The 17,389-nt window shown below is 38.0% G+C and overlaps 1 protein-coding gene across 4 annotated transcripts in view; it reads left to right on the forward strand.

The window, feature by feature from the left end:
• The first annotated feature begins 3,403 nt into the window (after positions 1 to 3,403).
• LOC122359011 (rho guanine nucleotide exchange factor 4-like) overlaps positions 3,404 to 17,389 on the forward strand; it is a 29,774-nt gene continuing 15,788 nt past the window's right edge. Inside the window, exons 1-2 of one of the 4 annotated variants that reach the window (XM_043259139.1) lie at positions 3,404 to 3,500; positions 4,672 to 4,725. Coding sequence is in view for 2 of the 4 variants with exons in the window: in XM_043259083.1 (XP_043115018.1) it covers positions 6,410 to 6,602 (193 nt within the window). In the remaining 2 variants the exon portion in view is untranslated. Of the gene's footprint in view, positions 3,501 to 4,671; positions 4,726 to 6,188; positions 6,603 to 7,508; positions 7,840 to 17,389 lie in introns of those variants that run through there. The other 3 variants (XM_043259112.1, XM_043259083.1, XM_043259092.1) reach the window with 3 other exon arrangements.

Raw genomic sequence — 17,389 nt, forward strand, 5'->3', positions numbered from 1 at the left:
GAGATGAACGGGTGAGGTGAGGTGAAGTACCATAGGTCACCCACTCGAAACCCTTCACTGTACAAGGCCTCTGTTTCTCAAAGCACAGATCATCTTACAGACATTGCAAAGTTTGCAGACCACTCCAACGATGATATTTTTGAAAAAGCTTTTGCTTTGAACATGCATAATAGAGAGAAATATACAATATCCCAGAATTCGTATCAGCAGCACAAAGATGGCGATGCACTTAATTTTAGATCTTCCCCAGCAACAGAGGGATTGCAACAAAAAAGAAGCAAGAGTACAGATAACTTAAACTTGCGCATGAAGCTCGCAATGGCTCACAAGTCTCTGTCTAGCCTGTTTGAGTCCAGATATCCTGAGAAGGACAATCAGGAGCAGATTGCACAGTTAGAGAATGAGGAGGTAAAAAACAAGCAATCCTGGAGGAAGTCGAAACGTTGTAAGGAAGCAGAACTTTGTAAGAGAACTCTATCGGTTCCTGGGATGGTCTGTGAAAAGTCCATACATCAGAGCCATATCGATTGTGCCTTCTGTGCTCCTCAGAACAGGTCCAGACTTAACAGCTCACCAGCTTCACAAACGAGTTCGAGGAACATGTGCCATTCTGATTCACAGAGTTTCAAATCTGGTCTTCAGGAACAGCCTGAAGATTGTAAATATCTGGAAGAAGGTGAGCTACCTTGTGCTCCTTACTTAGATTCTGACCAGATCTCAGAAGATGGCTTTGAACCCAGTGTAGAGGATAGGTCGCAATCACCTGTACACCCCACGGTTTTTGCACTTGCAAACCAGATGTCTCCTACCTGGACCAGATCTTTAAGCTGTTTTGAGAGCGCTGATACACCAACGAGGCCCATGAGCCCTAAACCTCACAGTCCTGGTCTGGGCTGGACACACCGGAAGAGTTTACGTTACCCCTCTAGATCCGCTGCGTCTTCTCTCTGCTCGCCGGTCAGGAGTGAGCACTGATGGTCTCTCTGATCCTCCTCAGAGACCGACGTCTCTGAAACCAAGGACAGCACAACTCACAACAACACACTCTTTTGATTCTGAGTCTTTACTAGAGGACAGCAGTTCAGACAGCCAGTCTCAAAATAGCCTGAATTCAGCATCCCTGATCAACAAACCAGAGGTGAGTCATAGTCATTTATGAAGTTTTTGTTTTTGCGATTTTTTCACTGCATGTTTTATTTTGTTGTTTGTATGTAGTAATTGTCCTTCAGTTTGATTTTTCACAAGGTTCTTTGCATTTCGAAGCAAAAGTGAATTGTTATTATGCACTGTTCAAAATAAATTCCTGCTTTCTGATAGTGAGCTGGGCTTGCCAGCATATTAAGAGGGTTGTTGCATGTTTAAGTCAGTACTGACTCAAAAATAGTGCCATCTAGTGGCTAACAAGGAACATTTATGATCACTTTGTCCACCCTTTTAAAAAGCGTGGTCTACAGTGAAAGGTCTGTTTTCATAGATTATATGAGTATGTTTTGCATTGGTAGATTATTTGCTTTGAACTTTGGGGTTGGTTAGACTTTAACATTTAAAATGTGTTTGAAAGAAGTCTCTTATGCTCACCAAGACTGCATTTATTTGATCAAAAATACAGCACAAAAAATAATATTGCGAAATAATGTCTTTAATGTCAAAAATCTTTTAGTAATTTTTCTAATATGAAGATTTGGTGCTTATATAATTTTTGTTCTTATCCTCAGTGTTGAAACAGGGCTACTTAATATTTTTGTAGAATTGGTGCTACATTTTCAGGATTCTTTGCAAAAAACCCCAAACATGATTCATATGAAAGAGAAATTTGTAAAATAATAAATGTTTTTAATTTAATTTGAATCAATTTTAATGCATCTTTTGCACTATTTTGTTCTTAAAAAATCGTACTGACCCACAACATTTATTACATATGCTAATGTACTGATCTGAATACACTTTCATGTATTAGGCATATATTAAACAGATTAATATTATATTAACTTAACAAATCTAAAAATATAGTGCAGTGTAAATGTTGACTTTTAAATTCTTAACATTATTAAAAGTCAACACATGACAAACTTCATCCCTTAGTGGACATCCATCGAAAAAACATGTACATGTACTGTACAATAACCACCTAAATTTGCACTCAAAGCATGTACAGCACAGTACTGAGCCAGCCATCCAGTCAGAAGAGAGAAGACAACAGGGAAGTGCATGTGTGCTTGGGTGAAGTCCAGAGAGCAGGGTAAAGCTGCACCCAGACCCATCTCAGACCTCTACGGTTGGACCGTGTCTCTTCAGGGCATCAGAGAAGTGGCGCTTGACCTGGAGAGGAAGAGCACCGGCCGAAACACGTCGGCGCTCATGCTCATATGAAACTTTGACTGATGTGGAGAACATCCATAAAAGAGGCTTAACACACGGCAAAGTTTGCGTCAGCTTAGCACACCAACATCTCAGAAGCATGAGAAAGTAAGGAACTCGTCAAAAAGAGAGAACAACTTGACAACCAGCATCTCCCACTGCACCTTTTCTTCTCTTCTGCTTTCTTCCTGTTTTGTGCACCTGGATTCATTACCTTGTAGTGTCTTTAGGATTTCCGATTTCTCTTTCGTTTCTTGTAATTTGCCTGAATGCACAAACATCTGGCTGAACACTTTCACCATTTATGATGACTTTTCTAATATCAAATGACTAAATGAATATGAAATTAAATGACTAAGACAAATGCGTTCATTTCACAGTATTTATTAATACATACAGCATATTGACTATAATATCATTTATTAGAAATAATGATGATAATAAAAATAATAATTTTAACACTGTTTTCAAAATGCTTTTCATGCATATACAGATTTTTTTGTGCTGGCCAGTTAATTGTGATTAATAGTATCCAAAAATAAAAGCTGTTGTGTACATAATATATGTGTGAACTGTGTATATTTATTATGTGTGTATATAAAGATAAACATACACTATATAATTCTATTTAATTACATGTATATAATATATATATATATATATATATATATATATATATATATATATATATATATATATATATATATATATATATATATATATATATATATAAACATTCTTCTTAAATATATGCATGCATGTGTATGCATTTATATATACATAATAAATATACACAGTACACATATATTATGTACACAACAGCTTTTATTTTGGATGCGATTAATCGTTGACCGGCACAATTTTTTATTTCTGTTTTTTTATTATTAACAATATTATAGTAGTATATACTGTTTGCCACTGTTTTGTCAGTACTTTTAATTGTATACTGTATAGTAAATAGTATGTTGTAGGGTAAAAAGTACTTATGGTAATTACTTTTATCTCATCCATAGGTGCGTGCTAGACTTTCCCTCACTTCTCCGAGCAATTCCCCTCTGTTCCTCTCAAAGACCACTTCTTCTCCCAGAGCACACCTGTTGGACTGGACTTTTTGGGCTGGCCTCACCGTGCCTCATTTTCAGGTATGCACCATTGACATTTCGACCTTCTATACATTGCACCACAACCCTTTATTATAGTACAAAGTATATTGACTTTCTAAATCTTTCCTTGAAGTCTTGGTGTACTTTATCGTCCTCCAGGGGCAATGGTTTCTCTGTTCTGCAACCTTTGATAACCCTCTGTGAGTTATTTATAGTTCTGTTTGTGACAATCGGAGCCCAGAGACTCACAGACGTCTTTGATGTAAATTTACAGTCTTTCATCATCAAACACTAACCCATTTGCGCTAAGATACCTGGACATAAACCTGAGGAGCTCCTTGTCCAGCTGGAGTCACAAACAAACAGTGCATCTGTGACGAGTGATGAATTCCACCTACAGCGTGCGATTTCTTAAGAAGAAGCTTTATTCAGACGTATGCGCTCGTAGCGGGAGCACAGAGGCTATCTTTGTGCAGTAATGCATGGAGCGTGGAGCTCAAAGGCCCCCAGTGCTGATCCTCTCGCTTTCTGCCAAACAATCCTGCTGATTATTTCTCACCCACTCACTGGCGCCAGGCCTTCTCTCGCTCGCTCTCCGAGTGTAGAGGTAGACCTGGCATGGGTTTATAACCCCCACCCTTACATACGCTCACATACGCACGCTTTTAAAAGGAGACTTTGATTTAGGAAATTGAGTAGAGCGTCTCGGTAGAAGTGTAAGCTACTATGAAATGGGCTTTGGCTGACCTTGAGTTGGCTGTTTTGTTTGCCTGCTGTTATGAGCATTATGTTTCTATGATCAACATAAAACCTTGGCTAAATCTGAGCCAGTTATATATTAAAGTGTGCATTTTTTTCCTCCCGAATCTCTGATCTGAACCGATACTTCTTGATCTTTACTGTTTTTCTGTTTCATTTATATTTATATTCCTCCCACAAATGATGTGTTTTTGCTATGACATGCTCTGTATTTTATAAATGCCTTGCTTTATGTGATATGGATTCCTATGAGGAGAAAGACACAATGACCTCATTTTGCCCCTTCCTGACATAATGCCCACTCTACGACCTTTCTTGCATGCTGCATGATAAGCCAATGCTGCAGTCCTATTGAGGTTATGCTAATGTAGAACTTGAGGCTTAGTTTGTAGTTTTAGTTCAGGAGTTCTTCATGAGAGAAACTAACACAGATACATGCTCCTCTCTACAGAATCAAATCTCAGCACACCAGGACAAGAGGCACATGGACAGGTCGCCCCTCTGGGTGAGTTTACTCCTTCTGAACAACTATATGAGCTCGACAATGTTGTGAAATATTCAAGAGACAGCCAAACCTCTTTGTTTGACCTGTTGAACATATTTTCTTCAGCTTGTGTGTTTTTATAAATTTGATGAATGGTGATTATACTATGGTATTTTAGTCTGTTGGCAAATAGTCTAGTTGGATCTGTATGTGTGATTTAAACTGGAGGTTTGATGTCACATTTTGATCTAAAAAATATAAAAATTTTAAAAATTTAAAGAGCCCCTACTGTATGTATCTGCTTCTTTTATAAATTAATAGTTTCTATTTGTATGAGAAAAGTTGTTATTGTGGTGTTGTTGTTATATATAATGGTTTTGTAATCATTTTATCTCTAAATATTAAATATTGAATATTATTTTTTAAATAATATCATTTATAAAATAAAAAAATAAAATTATGAAAATAATAATGCATAATAAAAGTGAAATTACTACTACTATTAATGATAACAATAATAATAATAATTATTATAAATATAACATTGAAAATAATAATAAATAAAATGTTGCTGCTGCTACTACTACTATAAGTTTTAATAAGAATAATAATTACGTCAAATAAATAAATAGATAACTAAATAAATAAATAATGCTCATTATTATTATTATTTTCAAATTCTCAGTGTTGTGCATCTTTATATTTATTTTTATAATAATGACTTATTAAATTACGTTAATACTATTACTACTAACAACACTAATAATAATTATTCTTAATATTATGCAGTTTTTATTATGTTTTTTTTACTTAACTTTTCCACAAACCAATTTGGGACCCTCTGGGGGGGCCCCCAAGACGAATTTGAAAACCCCTGATCTTAACCAGTGGCTTGTCTGACCTGTCACATACAAGAATGCAGGGAATGTTCCGCTGAATTTTATCTTTGTTCCGGATCCAGCTCCCATGTTATATAAAGTGTGGTCACAGCTGCAAGGGTTCACACAAGTCAAGATTCTTAAGTTCAGAGTCTGATGAGAAAGTCTTCACACCAGCCGCATTCCTTTCTATTCTTAGTTTGCAGAGATCCTGTCCATTTCTGTGCAAAATCACATCCTTTGGTATCACATCAGCGTACTGCGCGAGCATGCCTGGGCTTTTATTTTTGATAAATTGCAAAAAATGTTGCCCTCGTCATTAATACGATCTCAGCTAATTATGGGTTAAATTCTTAGAAGGTGTTTGCGACTCTCAACATCGCTAGTGCTCTCTCCAGGCGCTGTCTTTTGGTTTACTAACAGCTTGGCTTTAACAGTGGAGGAGGGGAGCTCAAGGGGGGACCAGAAGGGAGGGGGAAGGCGGTCTGTTTCAGCGCCAGACCATGCTTTTCGCATCGAGCCATGTGAGTCGTATGAGTCCTCCTCCCCTTAAAGGATCCCCAATGATGCCAGCCTGTGACTGTATGGTTGTGCTCGAGAGAGAGAGAGAGAGAGAGAGAAGGCTGATTGTGTGTCTGGGCGTCTGTGTTGAGCTGTGAGCTCTTTGAGACTGTGCATCCAAGAGTGAAAGTAAAAGAGCAGGAGAGCGAGTGAGGAATGACAGAGGGAGGCTGAGGCTACGCCGCACACTCGAGCCTCGGAGACGCGCTTTGGACCCGACACCTGCCAAAGCGACGCCACCCTTCTTTTTCTAGCTGTGCGTCCACATGCGCACCCAGCACAGTGCCGGTGAGGTGGGCGTCCCGCTGGCAGGAGGTGGCTGCAGTGGTGGCAACTCAGAGCAGTCACCTGGCTTTGACTCAGACTGTAGCCCCGCTCTGGGACTGGCCGGAGGGGTTAGAGCAGTGCGAGGGGTCATGTCCCATTACTGGAGTCTGGAGAGCCTTCACTCCACCAACGGTAAGACTCTCTCTTACCTTCGGAGCAGCGATTTCGAGCTTGACGTCAGTTGACACTCATGCAGCGGGTGACGTTCTGCCTCTGTGAGGTTCTTGTGACAGCTCTTGTTCATTGTATTGCAGGCTTTTGGTCAATGTGATGGCATTGTCTTGAGCCCTTGATGGCCAAAAAGAGGTAGCTGAAAGAGCCACTGTCTCTATGCAAATGTAAACACGTCGCTCATGCGGTTCGCGTGTCAAAGCAACAGGAGTTCGCCTTCTGACCAGTCAACATGTATAGAAGCAACACGAGTCGGAAATCGAGGTGGCGATGTGGGAATCGAGACGCCTTGCCGTTGAATGAAGATGCCACTCTCTTTACCGTCTGCATCTCGCTTAGGTTATTGCATTACTGTCACGGATGTCATCTATTGATCTATGTTCCTGCTGGCTCGTAATTGGTTAAGTGGTAATGTTGTGGAAGCCTCTGTCAAGTGAGCCAATGTGTATTGTAGATATAGATGGATTGCTTGGGAGCGAAGTGACAGCTTTCTCTTCGTTTAGGAGCTACACGTATTCCCTTCCAGGATGTTAACGTGCAAAATTAGCCTGCACCTATGTGATGTTAAACAGCGTGGCAGTGTCATGTCAGCATTTGTGTGAAAATGCAGAGTTGTATTCGGCACAGCGCTAGTGAAAGCACAGGTTGTGTTAAAAATATTTGAAGGGGAAAGCAACACTGCCCCTTTTGCCTCTGTTAACAGAGCCGATATATCGATTAGCACAAATTCTTCAGGTTTCCTTTCTAAGAATAGAGCAACTCTCCCTCTGTGCTGGCACTACCCATAGTCGTATAGTAAAACGAGTGATTTATAATGGGATGAGATGCCAGTTTGAGCAGTATTTTGGTCTCATTATCTTTTCCCAGGGTTGGCATGGTGACAGACAAGCCAATGACCGTCAGCCAAGGTAGCACTGATGTCACAAACGGCCACCGCTACCCACGTCAGCTGCAATTTGGATGTTTTTCTCATTTTCTGCTTTGTCCTAAGAGAGATGGGATGTGACTTTTCCTGTGATGGAGGGAAATAAATGGTGCACTGTGAGCCGGGGGCAATAGCTACAGACATTTCAAACAGCGCTGTCACCTCGTCACGGTCCGCTGACCTCATTACAGCGCTCATATAGCTGATCGTAGAACAGTCCGAAGAAAAAAAAAACAGGAGTGACATGTGAGAAACGTGTCGAACTGGATCTTTGTAAGTTTGAACATTAGAAGTGTTTGATGAGAGTTTGTTTATGCACAAATCCCAAGGCTCTTTCTCGGCATCACCAGACAGAAATGGTTTGGGTTCAAGCCAGACTGGACACGCAGAACTCATTCACTAAACTGATAGACTCTCTATTCTAGTGTGGGCCAACAAGAACTGGTTTTTAGTGTAATTACTGACTGGGAGGTCCACAGTATATACTGTAATATCTCGAGAAAGCTAGCCATTAGCATTTCCGTTTGTCTCAGTGGCATTTGCTTAGCTGGTGCAGGATACCTCAGAATACTGTGACAGTCTATATCTAGTTTACTTTTAAAAGGTAACACTTTAGCGACCTATTATCATTATTAACCGGATGCTTATTAGAATGCCTATTGTTGTATTAGTAGGTCTACTCACAAATCACATATTCTGCATGACCACCCAATACCTAAACTTAACAACTGTCTAGTCAAAAACAGCGTTATCACAACATGCTACTAATTTTAGTTTTTTTTTATAATATGGCGACCTCAAAAGGTATTTAGACACTTACAGTATTTTTAATGCATTTTACAATAAAATCCACACAGCACCTGGGAAATAGGGAATATTTTATTATTAAGATATTTTGTACCATTTGCCTTTAATACAGTTTCCAACTGTCTTAGAATAGATTCATAGAACCTTTGAATAGTCCCCGGTTGAATGTGGTTTATCAGAACATCTGCCAGTTGCCTAGAGATGTTGGAGGAGGGAACTGGCTACTCACTTTTCTTTCCAAAACTGCCCACAGTGGTTGACAATAATCAAGTCAGGTGATTAAGCTGGGGAAGTTCATCTGAGTGCTCCAGATGTCTAGGCTTTATGATCATGACACCATATTTTTCACATTTTATCACTAATTTCTGTGATAAAAGTTATAATTTGCTGCTCTTTCATGGATGTTGTTTTTTCAAAGTTCCTTTTGGTCATTTTTTTAAAGAATGATGGTTTTGAAGGTGAATATTTAGGTTTGATGTCACTTTTAGAATTTGTTGTGTTGTTTGGACACAGTCATTCTTAGTGTTTGATGAGCCCTGTCATTCACTTTTGGTTTTGCCCTTATGCTTCTTAACCAAAGAAGTTTTGCCATGCTTTATGTATGCAGTCATAACCATTAACCCTGTTGTACTTGAAACACCAAACAATTTGGCTCCTTAATTTAGACTTCTGCTAAATGGGCTTTCATGATTTGCCATGATTTGACTTGAGTCTGATAAATCATCCATTTAACCCTAGGTTTGTACTAAACAGAACACAAGTATACTAAAATGATTTACAAACCATAGAATAGAATATAAACAACAAAAGATCAAACAAAAACAATCACAAAATTAGTATTTTCATTGTAGTCTACACAAATTATATTAACCCATTGTAAAAGGATGTTTATATGATTTTTAAACTCCTGTAAATATGCAGTAAATTAAAAAGTGCCAGTAAATATTTATGTTATGTTTTAAAATTTCTATTCATTAATAAAGAATCCTTGAAAATTTATATCATAATTTCCACAAAAATATTAAGCAACACGACAGTTGTCAACAGTGATATTATTAAGAAATGTTTCTTGAGCACCAGATCGTCATATCAGAATGATTTCTGAAGGATCATATGACATTAAAGGTTTTAGGAAATTCAGCTTTGCCATCAGAGGAATAAATTGCATTTTAATATATATTAACAGTTATTATAGTGCGATAAATGCTGAAAACTGTAACGGTTATTAGGCCAGCAGATTTGGGAGGAAGAGAAGGTGAGAAAACTGCCATAATATTGTAGTTTTTTAGTTTTTACTGTATTTTTGTTAAAGCATAAGCATGCAAGACTTCTTTCAAGAACATCATCTTGCTGAGCCCCAGCTTTTGAACAGTACTATAGGTAGCATGCTTTCTACATGCATCAGGTTAATGCATGCTCCTTGACACATTTAATACCACGAACGGCTATTCTCGCAATTTCACATGTCAAGGACGCCTGCAAGTATATATGCGGTATAGAAACGGCGACACGCAGTAGAAATAGTCTCACAGGATGTGTCACCACCGCCACCCATCAACATATCGTGCTTCTGCAAATCCTCTTGTCTTCTGCTTTCATTTCTTGTGTGAAATGCACGACCACTTCTCACTTGTCTCAGAGCCAGAAATAGAAAGTCTCAGTTCTTCTCAAAAGCACTTTCATTAAAGTCTTGAGTTTCCACGCTGGAAAAGAAGCAGATGTGTTTCTGTCCGTATTTTCCCTGCGGGCTATTTTGTCTTGATTGCAGAATCTTGTGACCGCCCAGTGTAAGCCGGGTCAAGTGATAGAGAACGAGTCTGAAGTTCTAAATGAACACTCATTGCTTAATCCTCATAAATGATCATTCCTCAAGAAACCGAATGACATTCAATGTTTAATTCAACCAAATGAATTCCACTACGCCTTTGCTTTTCATAATCCAAGAATTGCTCTGCTAATCTGTTTAACGTGTAAACGGGACGGGGGGTCTGCAGCCCCTCAGGCCCTATCACAACTGACAGCGCTAAGACAGATGGTGTTTCATTCACACCTTTACAACAGCCATACAACTTTACGGTATGATAGCCTGCTTCAGGCAGAGAATGCTCTTTCTCTCTCTCTCTCTTTCTATATATATATATAGAATATATATGTATTTGCCAAAGGCCGTTAGGAGTGTTAAGTCCTCTAAATAGATATTCAAATGAGGGCTACATCTGTACAGGATTTCAGCATTTCTCTTAGAAATAAAGGTTCTTTAATGGTTCTTTTCAGCATTTCAAGTTCAGTGAAGAACTCTGGAGTTCTTAAGATGGCTACAGTATATCGTTCTTTAGAGTAAAGGTAAAGAATCATAATCGTCCTTATAAATACTGCCCAAATGTATCGCTTTGCTTCATACCATTTGTGCTGCTCACAAGAATAATAGCTCAAATCATGTGACCTGTTGAAAAGAGGTGAAGAATTCAGAGAATTCAGACTTATGATTGTCACTTGGCAAGAAATAAACCATGAGAAAATCCCATATACTTGTGCTGCAGGAGGAACCCGAGCCACAAAAAAAAAACACACCCTAGCAACCGCATAGCAACACAGTAAAACCCACTCATAACTCTATAACATAACTCACAACTGCAAATCATATTTTTAGGAATGATTTAAGAGATTTGTGTAACCCTTAATGCCTTTGTATATTATGCACTGTAATGCAGCTTATAATACACTATATAATTATATGAGTAACCGTAACCACAGTTATACTACATTATAATACTTGTATCTATTCATTGTTACATCTTTAGAAAGTATAATGCATTAAAACATGACAAACAAACCTTCAAATATTATAATGGATTTTAACTTTGGTCACAGATATGAAAACATCGAATGCATTATAAAGTACATTACGAATACATGTATAATGCATTATACATTAAAGGCTTTAAGTAAAGCGTTACCTCCATTACCTATGGCATCAGGCTGAACTCTATCAGCTTTGTGTCATCACTGTTACTATACACAGTGTCTGTTGCCGTATCCACAGTGACTCAGTTGCTTCCCTCTTTGAGGTATTTTGCTCAGTCTGTGGGTGAAATGGCACTGCAGTGTGATGCTACATCCACAGTCGCAATGAGCAGAGGCCCACACGGCCCTAGAGTACCACAGCACTGACCGGAGGAATTCTCACCATTGTGTCAACGCCTCAGCTCTCCAACAGATCGCACTTTGTTGAACCAGACGGCTCAAAGGCAACTTTCTATGGCTATGTTCTACCTTAGCGATTCTTAAAACTGTAGCTATTTTAGAGTAGCAGATCTTATAGGATGACACAGGTGAGAAAACCTCAGCCTTAATTTCACCGAGGTCAGGATGTCACGTTCCCACTCTAATTCCATCCCTCATAGCCACAGCACAGAGGGAGACATCATCACTGCTGTGAAATCATTGTGGCATATTTTCATTTTGTGTGAGCTCATGGAGAGATTCCAGACACTCCTCCCTCTGTTTGGGTCATTTAATAAACTTTGATCCTGTTTTCGGGGTTAGTAATAATCTGCAGTCTATGCAGATTACTGTCCCAGACCTCTGTGGCGTTGGCATCAGTCTGCCAGGAAGTCAAATGAGGGTAAAGGCTGAAGTTTCGCTGCTTGAGGGTGAGAAAAGACGGGAAGTAAGATCAAAAGATAAATAAAGAAAATAAAAAAACAAAAGGAAAGGGCAAAAACAGGATTGACCATTAGAGTTCCATTGATAATGTAGTTTAATTAGTTTAATAGTTTGCATATTATCATTGTATATTTGCTGAAATGGTAATGTTTTCAGTTAATAATAACTAGTTTAATAGCTTTTATTCCATATGTGTTATATTTGAGGTTAGTGTACTCCTAAACTTTAGCTTTTTGGTTCAATTGATGTTAACAATAAAAGGTGACCCATTTATATAAAATTAAATCAGGGCTTCTGTGGCTTTTAATACACTGGTCTAAGCTTTGAAGTGTTTTACTGTATATGCAAATATCTTTCAAATCCATGCATAAAAATAGCAAGCAATTGATTATACACTAAAAAGGTATTTGGGTCTAAAAGATTATTTATATCAATTGCACATGAATGCAATAATCTCTATTACACAGCATTAACATAAACTAATAAAAGTAATGTGATTGTCAGTCATAAAAAATGAAACAAGAATACACAGTAGATGGGTTTATATATGAGTAAATATATAAATATGTAGTAGATATGTAAACCAATCTCATATTTTTAACTAAATAAAATTTATATTTAGGTATTTAATAATAAAGCAATTATTCATTTTTTGACTGCAGAATTGATCCTTTGATGCCCTCCATGTTAACCTCAGCTCTCTGTTTACTGTCTGAGCAACACTTTACCCAGAATTCCTCAACCACTCTCGTCACTCTGCCTGGAGTCCATCAAACTGTCCTAACTTAAACTTAAACTAACTTAAAGTGAGGAATATCATGCAGCTTTAATTTGTCAGTTAATGATGTGTGCGTGTTTGTAGTGAGTACACCTTATCAGTTCCTCAAGTCTGTTTTCAGACAGGCACCAGCAGGACCGCCCAGCTGAGCTGTGCTAGGCACAGGCTGCTCCTTTCTAACTCTAGCACAGGCCCTAACGGCTGCTTCTTCTCATGAAATTAGTTCGAGTCACTTTTAGAGATTGTTTTATCCAATCTAAATTTGCATGTGTATTGTGTCTGATACTGATACCGTTTTACATGCGGTACAGTACTGTTTAAAAATTTAGCTGGCTTTTTAGAAATTCACAATTTTTTTGATGGCAAATTGCAGCAGCAAATACTCCTGTCTTCAGTGTCATGTAATCCTTCAAAATCATTCTAATGTCCCGATTTGGTACATTTCGTCATTGTAAATGTTAAGAACATTTGTGCTGCTTAATATTTTTGTTTTAATAATACATTTTTGATTTAATAATAAATAAATGTGCACATTTTAACTTGATAAGCATCTATACTGATACTTTTTTATTTAAAATGTCCTAGCTGATCAATAGAACAAACTAACTTTGGTAGTGTATTACAATATAATTCTGTAATTCAGTTCATGTGGAATCAGGTGTGTGTATAAACTTTTTTAGAACTGTCTCAAGTGGCAATTCCAGTCAGTTATATTTCAAAAGTCAACTAATAGGATAAACTGACCCATTATTGTAGCAGGCTCTTATTTTGGATGTCAGATTCACAGCAAACATTTGTCAGATGACTCTGGCGTGGAGTGAGTTTAATACTCTTTGACTGGATGTGACGTGAAGATTCCTCACAGGGCCGGCTGTCTCTTCTCTGATACACAGGGAATGTCAGACTCCACTGGGCTGAATGTTTTTCAGTCAGGATCTTATCTGTGACTCACACGCTATCTTTCTTTGGTCAGACACTCTTAGCATAACTCTTCATCATGAGTGCTTATCTGCGGCGAACTGATTAGCTAGCTTCATTTTTCCCTTTAAATATATAGTCTGTGTCAGTTCAGACGTAAGTATAAGCTGTTGTGTTCTTTCATTCATTCATTCATTTATAGCTTGCTATAGCTGCCTTTTCATCTGTATTCATTCAGTTTAGTTTACCTTTTTTATATGTTCAACTAAACTAAACTAACACCAAAGTAATTCTGAAGTGTCATGTGATCCTTCAGGAATCATTTCTAATTTGCTCCTTTGGTGCTCAAGAAACATTTCGTCTTCTTATCAATCCAGTTGAACAATAAAGAAGATACTTTGAAGAATGTTGGTACCTAAACTGGTACTGGTAGCCATTGACTTATATAGTATAGAAATATGCAAGTCAATGGATTTCAACAACTGTAAAATTCTAGTACAGGTTTGGAACAACCTGTATAAGGTTATTTCATTCTTGTGTGAACTCCAAAAATAAACTTTCCTTGCTGATGCAGACGTTGCCCTGGTTTCATGACAGAACTGCTGCATTTGTCCATGCTAGCCTCATAATGTGGTGTGTGCAAATATCAGCACATATGTTTGAAAATGAAGCAAATTCACTGCTTGCTTAGCTGATTTTCTTTTTTTTTTTTTGCTCCATCTGTGTTGTTGCCTGCCGTACAATCATTTCACGAATTCACATTGGTCGAGCTGACCCGTGTGCTTTATTTTCATTTGAGGATTAGCCATGAGCCACTAGCGTTCGGAGAAACTCTCATTAAAGCCATCTCACGAAAGTAGGCTACATGTGCAAATGGACATTTGCCGATATGCCTCGGGTCCTGCAGCTCTGATTTCAACAATATGTGGGTAGTGAGATCAGTGGTTTGTGAGTTTTTTACATTGTAATGCAGTGGTTAATGTGTTTGGGTTACTTAAACGCAGCATCATTACTCCTGGCAGGTTTTGACAGCTCGGGGACGTTTTGCTGCTCAGAGCTCTGATCTGAATTTGAATCAGACACATGTTGCTGTTATAGAGGCGGAGCTCCTTGTCTCACACATTTGTTTCAGATGCTGCAGTACACCTACGCATATGGTTTATCAAAGTTAATGTACATTAACAGTTACGCTGCTGTCATAGTCCAACTGTTTCACTCATCAAAGATTAAAATAAAGACATTTATAATGACAAGGAAGCACTCATCTGATCGATTTGATGCTGTCTAATGTAGGACACCTTTGGAGTGTTAAAACAGAGTCAGGCATGTGAACATGAGCTGATGAGTTTTTTTCTAGAAGAGCCCTTTGGGCTTATAGATCTACATTGATCTCTGTGCCACTCAAACCCAGCTTCTAAAACAGCTCTTTAAAGTCTATTACACTGAGTTTGCCTGCATTGTGAACTCTGTCGCACTCACACGAAAAAAGAAATAGAAAAAGAAACATTGGTGCATTGATTGAACTCTGTTAGGAAAAGTGTGCAATCAATAGAAATAACATCAAAATCAAAATCAAAAATATTTCCTGTACATAAAGTATTCTCTTAGATTCATAAAATATTGAACCACTGATGGCGGTTGGACTTTTCTGATGATGTCTTTCAAACTTTTCTGAACCTGGACAGGGGCAATTGTTTGGCAGTCAATGGGACAGTCACAGATTTTTATCAAGAATATTTCAAGTTGTGTTCCGTAGATGAACAAAGCATTTACGGGTTTGGAACAACATGGGGTTAACAAAATTTTTATTTTGGGGTGGAGTAACACTTTGGAGTAACCCTTGTCTTCAATTAATCACGTAAAACTGACGTTCTGCTATATAACACGAAAGCTTATATTTTGCTAATAATATCTCCCAGTTGTTTTGTTGTTGAAGTCCAGTGTTGCGACAGATTTATACATTTTGAGTGAACTATATTTTTAAGTAGGTACTTTACTGTGTTGTCACACATCATGCCCTCAGCCCTTTTTTGTCCCTCTCTGAATACATACTTTAATGATGTAATGCAGTAGTGTTGAGTAGTTAACCTTTGTGAAGTCCCAGTGTGGACAATGCTTTATTTCCACAAATGGTGCTATCATGAGCAACCATTTAAAATCATTAATGGGACACCCTGCAGCATTGTTGGACTTTGCGGATGGGTTTGAGGTTACAAGATAGTTACAAAGGTTACAAGACCACAACTCCACATAAAGTGAGCCATTTGGGACAGAACCATAATGCACATTATACATTATACATACATTATATATATAAGCGTGGCTTCTAAGAGCAGTATAACCTCTAAAATGCAGGTATTGAGTCAAGAAAGAAAAAAACTTGCCTATATGTTGTTTTTTTGAGGTGAATGACCTCTCTCTCGTTGACTTAGCTGATAGTAAATCAACTTCTATGAAAGTATTGTAATTTTTGACAAGGCATTATTCTGTAATGGGGTTTGTAAAACTAATCTGCAGCATTATGAACGTTATTAGGTAAATGGATATGAGACTTCCTGTCTTCTCTCAATTTTTTATGTCTTTTAGTTTGCTGCTAACTTATGCACTTTTTGATTGTTTTGTTGATCGTTATTATTGAAGTTTTAGAACTAGGTCTTAATCTTAAAGTGCATGTGGATTAGGCTGAATGTAAGTCTTCGTGTGCATGGCTCAGAGGTGAATTTATGCGGTCGGGTGACTTTATCTGAGGATGTGGACTTATAAGGAAGCAGGTCAGTGCGCATTCACAGTCCTGCCTGTTTGATCAACTCCTTATATTACCCTCAGCTGATCATGAATCACACATAAAGATGTATATGTTTGTGTGTGTTCATGCATGGGGCCTTAACATAGTAAACTGGATAAAACATGCACGAGTTAACACTCTTAGGTGCGTGGATGGTTACAGTCTATGTGCTTTTCAGACTGATTCTAGACTGCATACTAGAGTTTATATATACTGTATATATACTCAGAAAGCAGAACTTTAGACTGCATTTAGTATATATTAACTACAACCTTTAGTTAAATAACGATTCAAGCTATTGATTGATATTCTTTTAAAAGTTTTATGCATTGTGTAGTCATTTTAAGTCAGATATTTTGTCACAGAAACGGCTTGTTTACTAAAATCTTATTCTAGCTATACTTGTACAATAGTGCGTATTTTAATGGATTAGCCCCATTTACTTCCATTGTGCTTCAAGAAAAGAAGGGATGGTTCAAAATACATTTTGTAGCAATCAACATTATTTCACAAGTGCTGTTTATTGAGCTAAGTGTGTACTGAACCTATAATATTTCATCCCTCCAAATGCTTGAAAGCAAAACTAAAACCCTGTTCTGTTCTGTTTTAAATCCAAAGGCAATATTACAATCAAAACATTCCCTTGTTTCACATGAACGCAGTTTTGGGGGCTGTCCTAGACAGGATTGTTTGGGTTACCCCACTGTGACCGTCTGACTCCAGGCTCTGAGTGAACTATATTTGATATCATCAGCCCATGTGGTTGTGGAAATGCTGAACTCTGCTGACATGTGCTGTCGCGTTGCACCATACTTTGAGCCCCACTTAACAGCCTATAAACAAATCAGGACGATTTGATTCGCTTGTCT

Source organism: Puntigrus tetrazona, chromosome 2 (assembly GCF_018831695.1).
Source record: "Puntigrus tetrazona isolate hp1 chromosome 2, ASM1883169v1, whole genome shotgun sequence".
Classification (NCBI taxonomy): domain Eukaryota; kingdom Metazoa; phylum Chordata; class Actinopteri; order Cypriniformes; family Cyprinidae; genus Puntigrus; species Puntigrus tetrazona.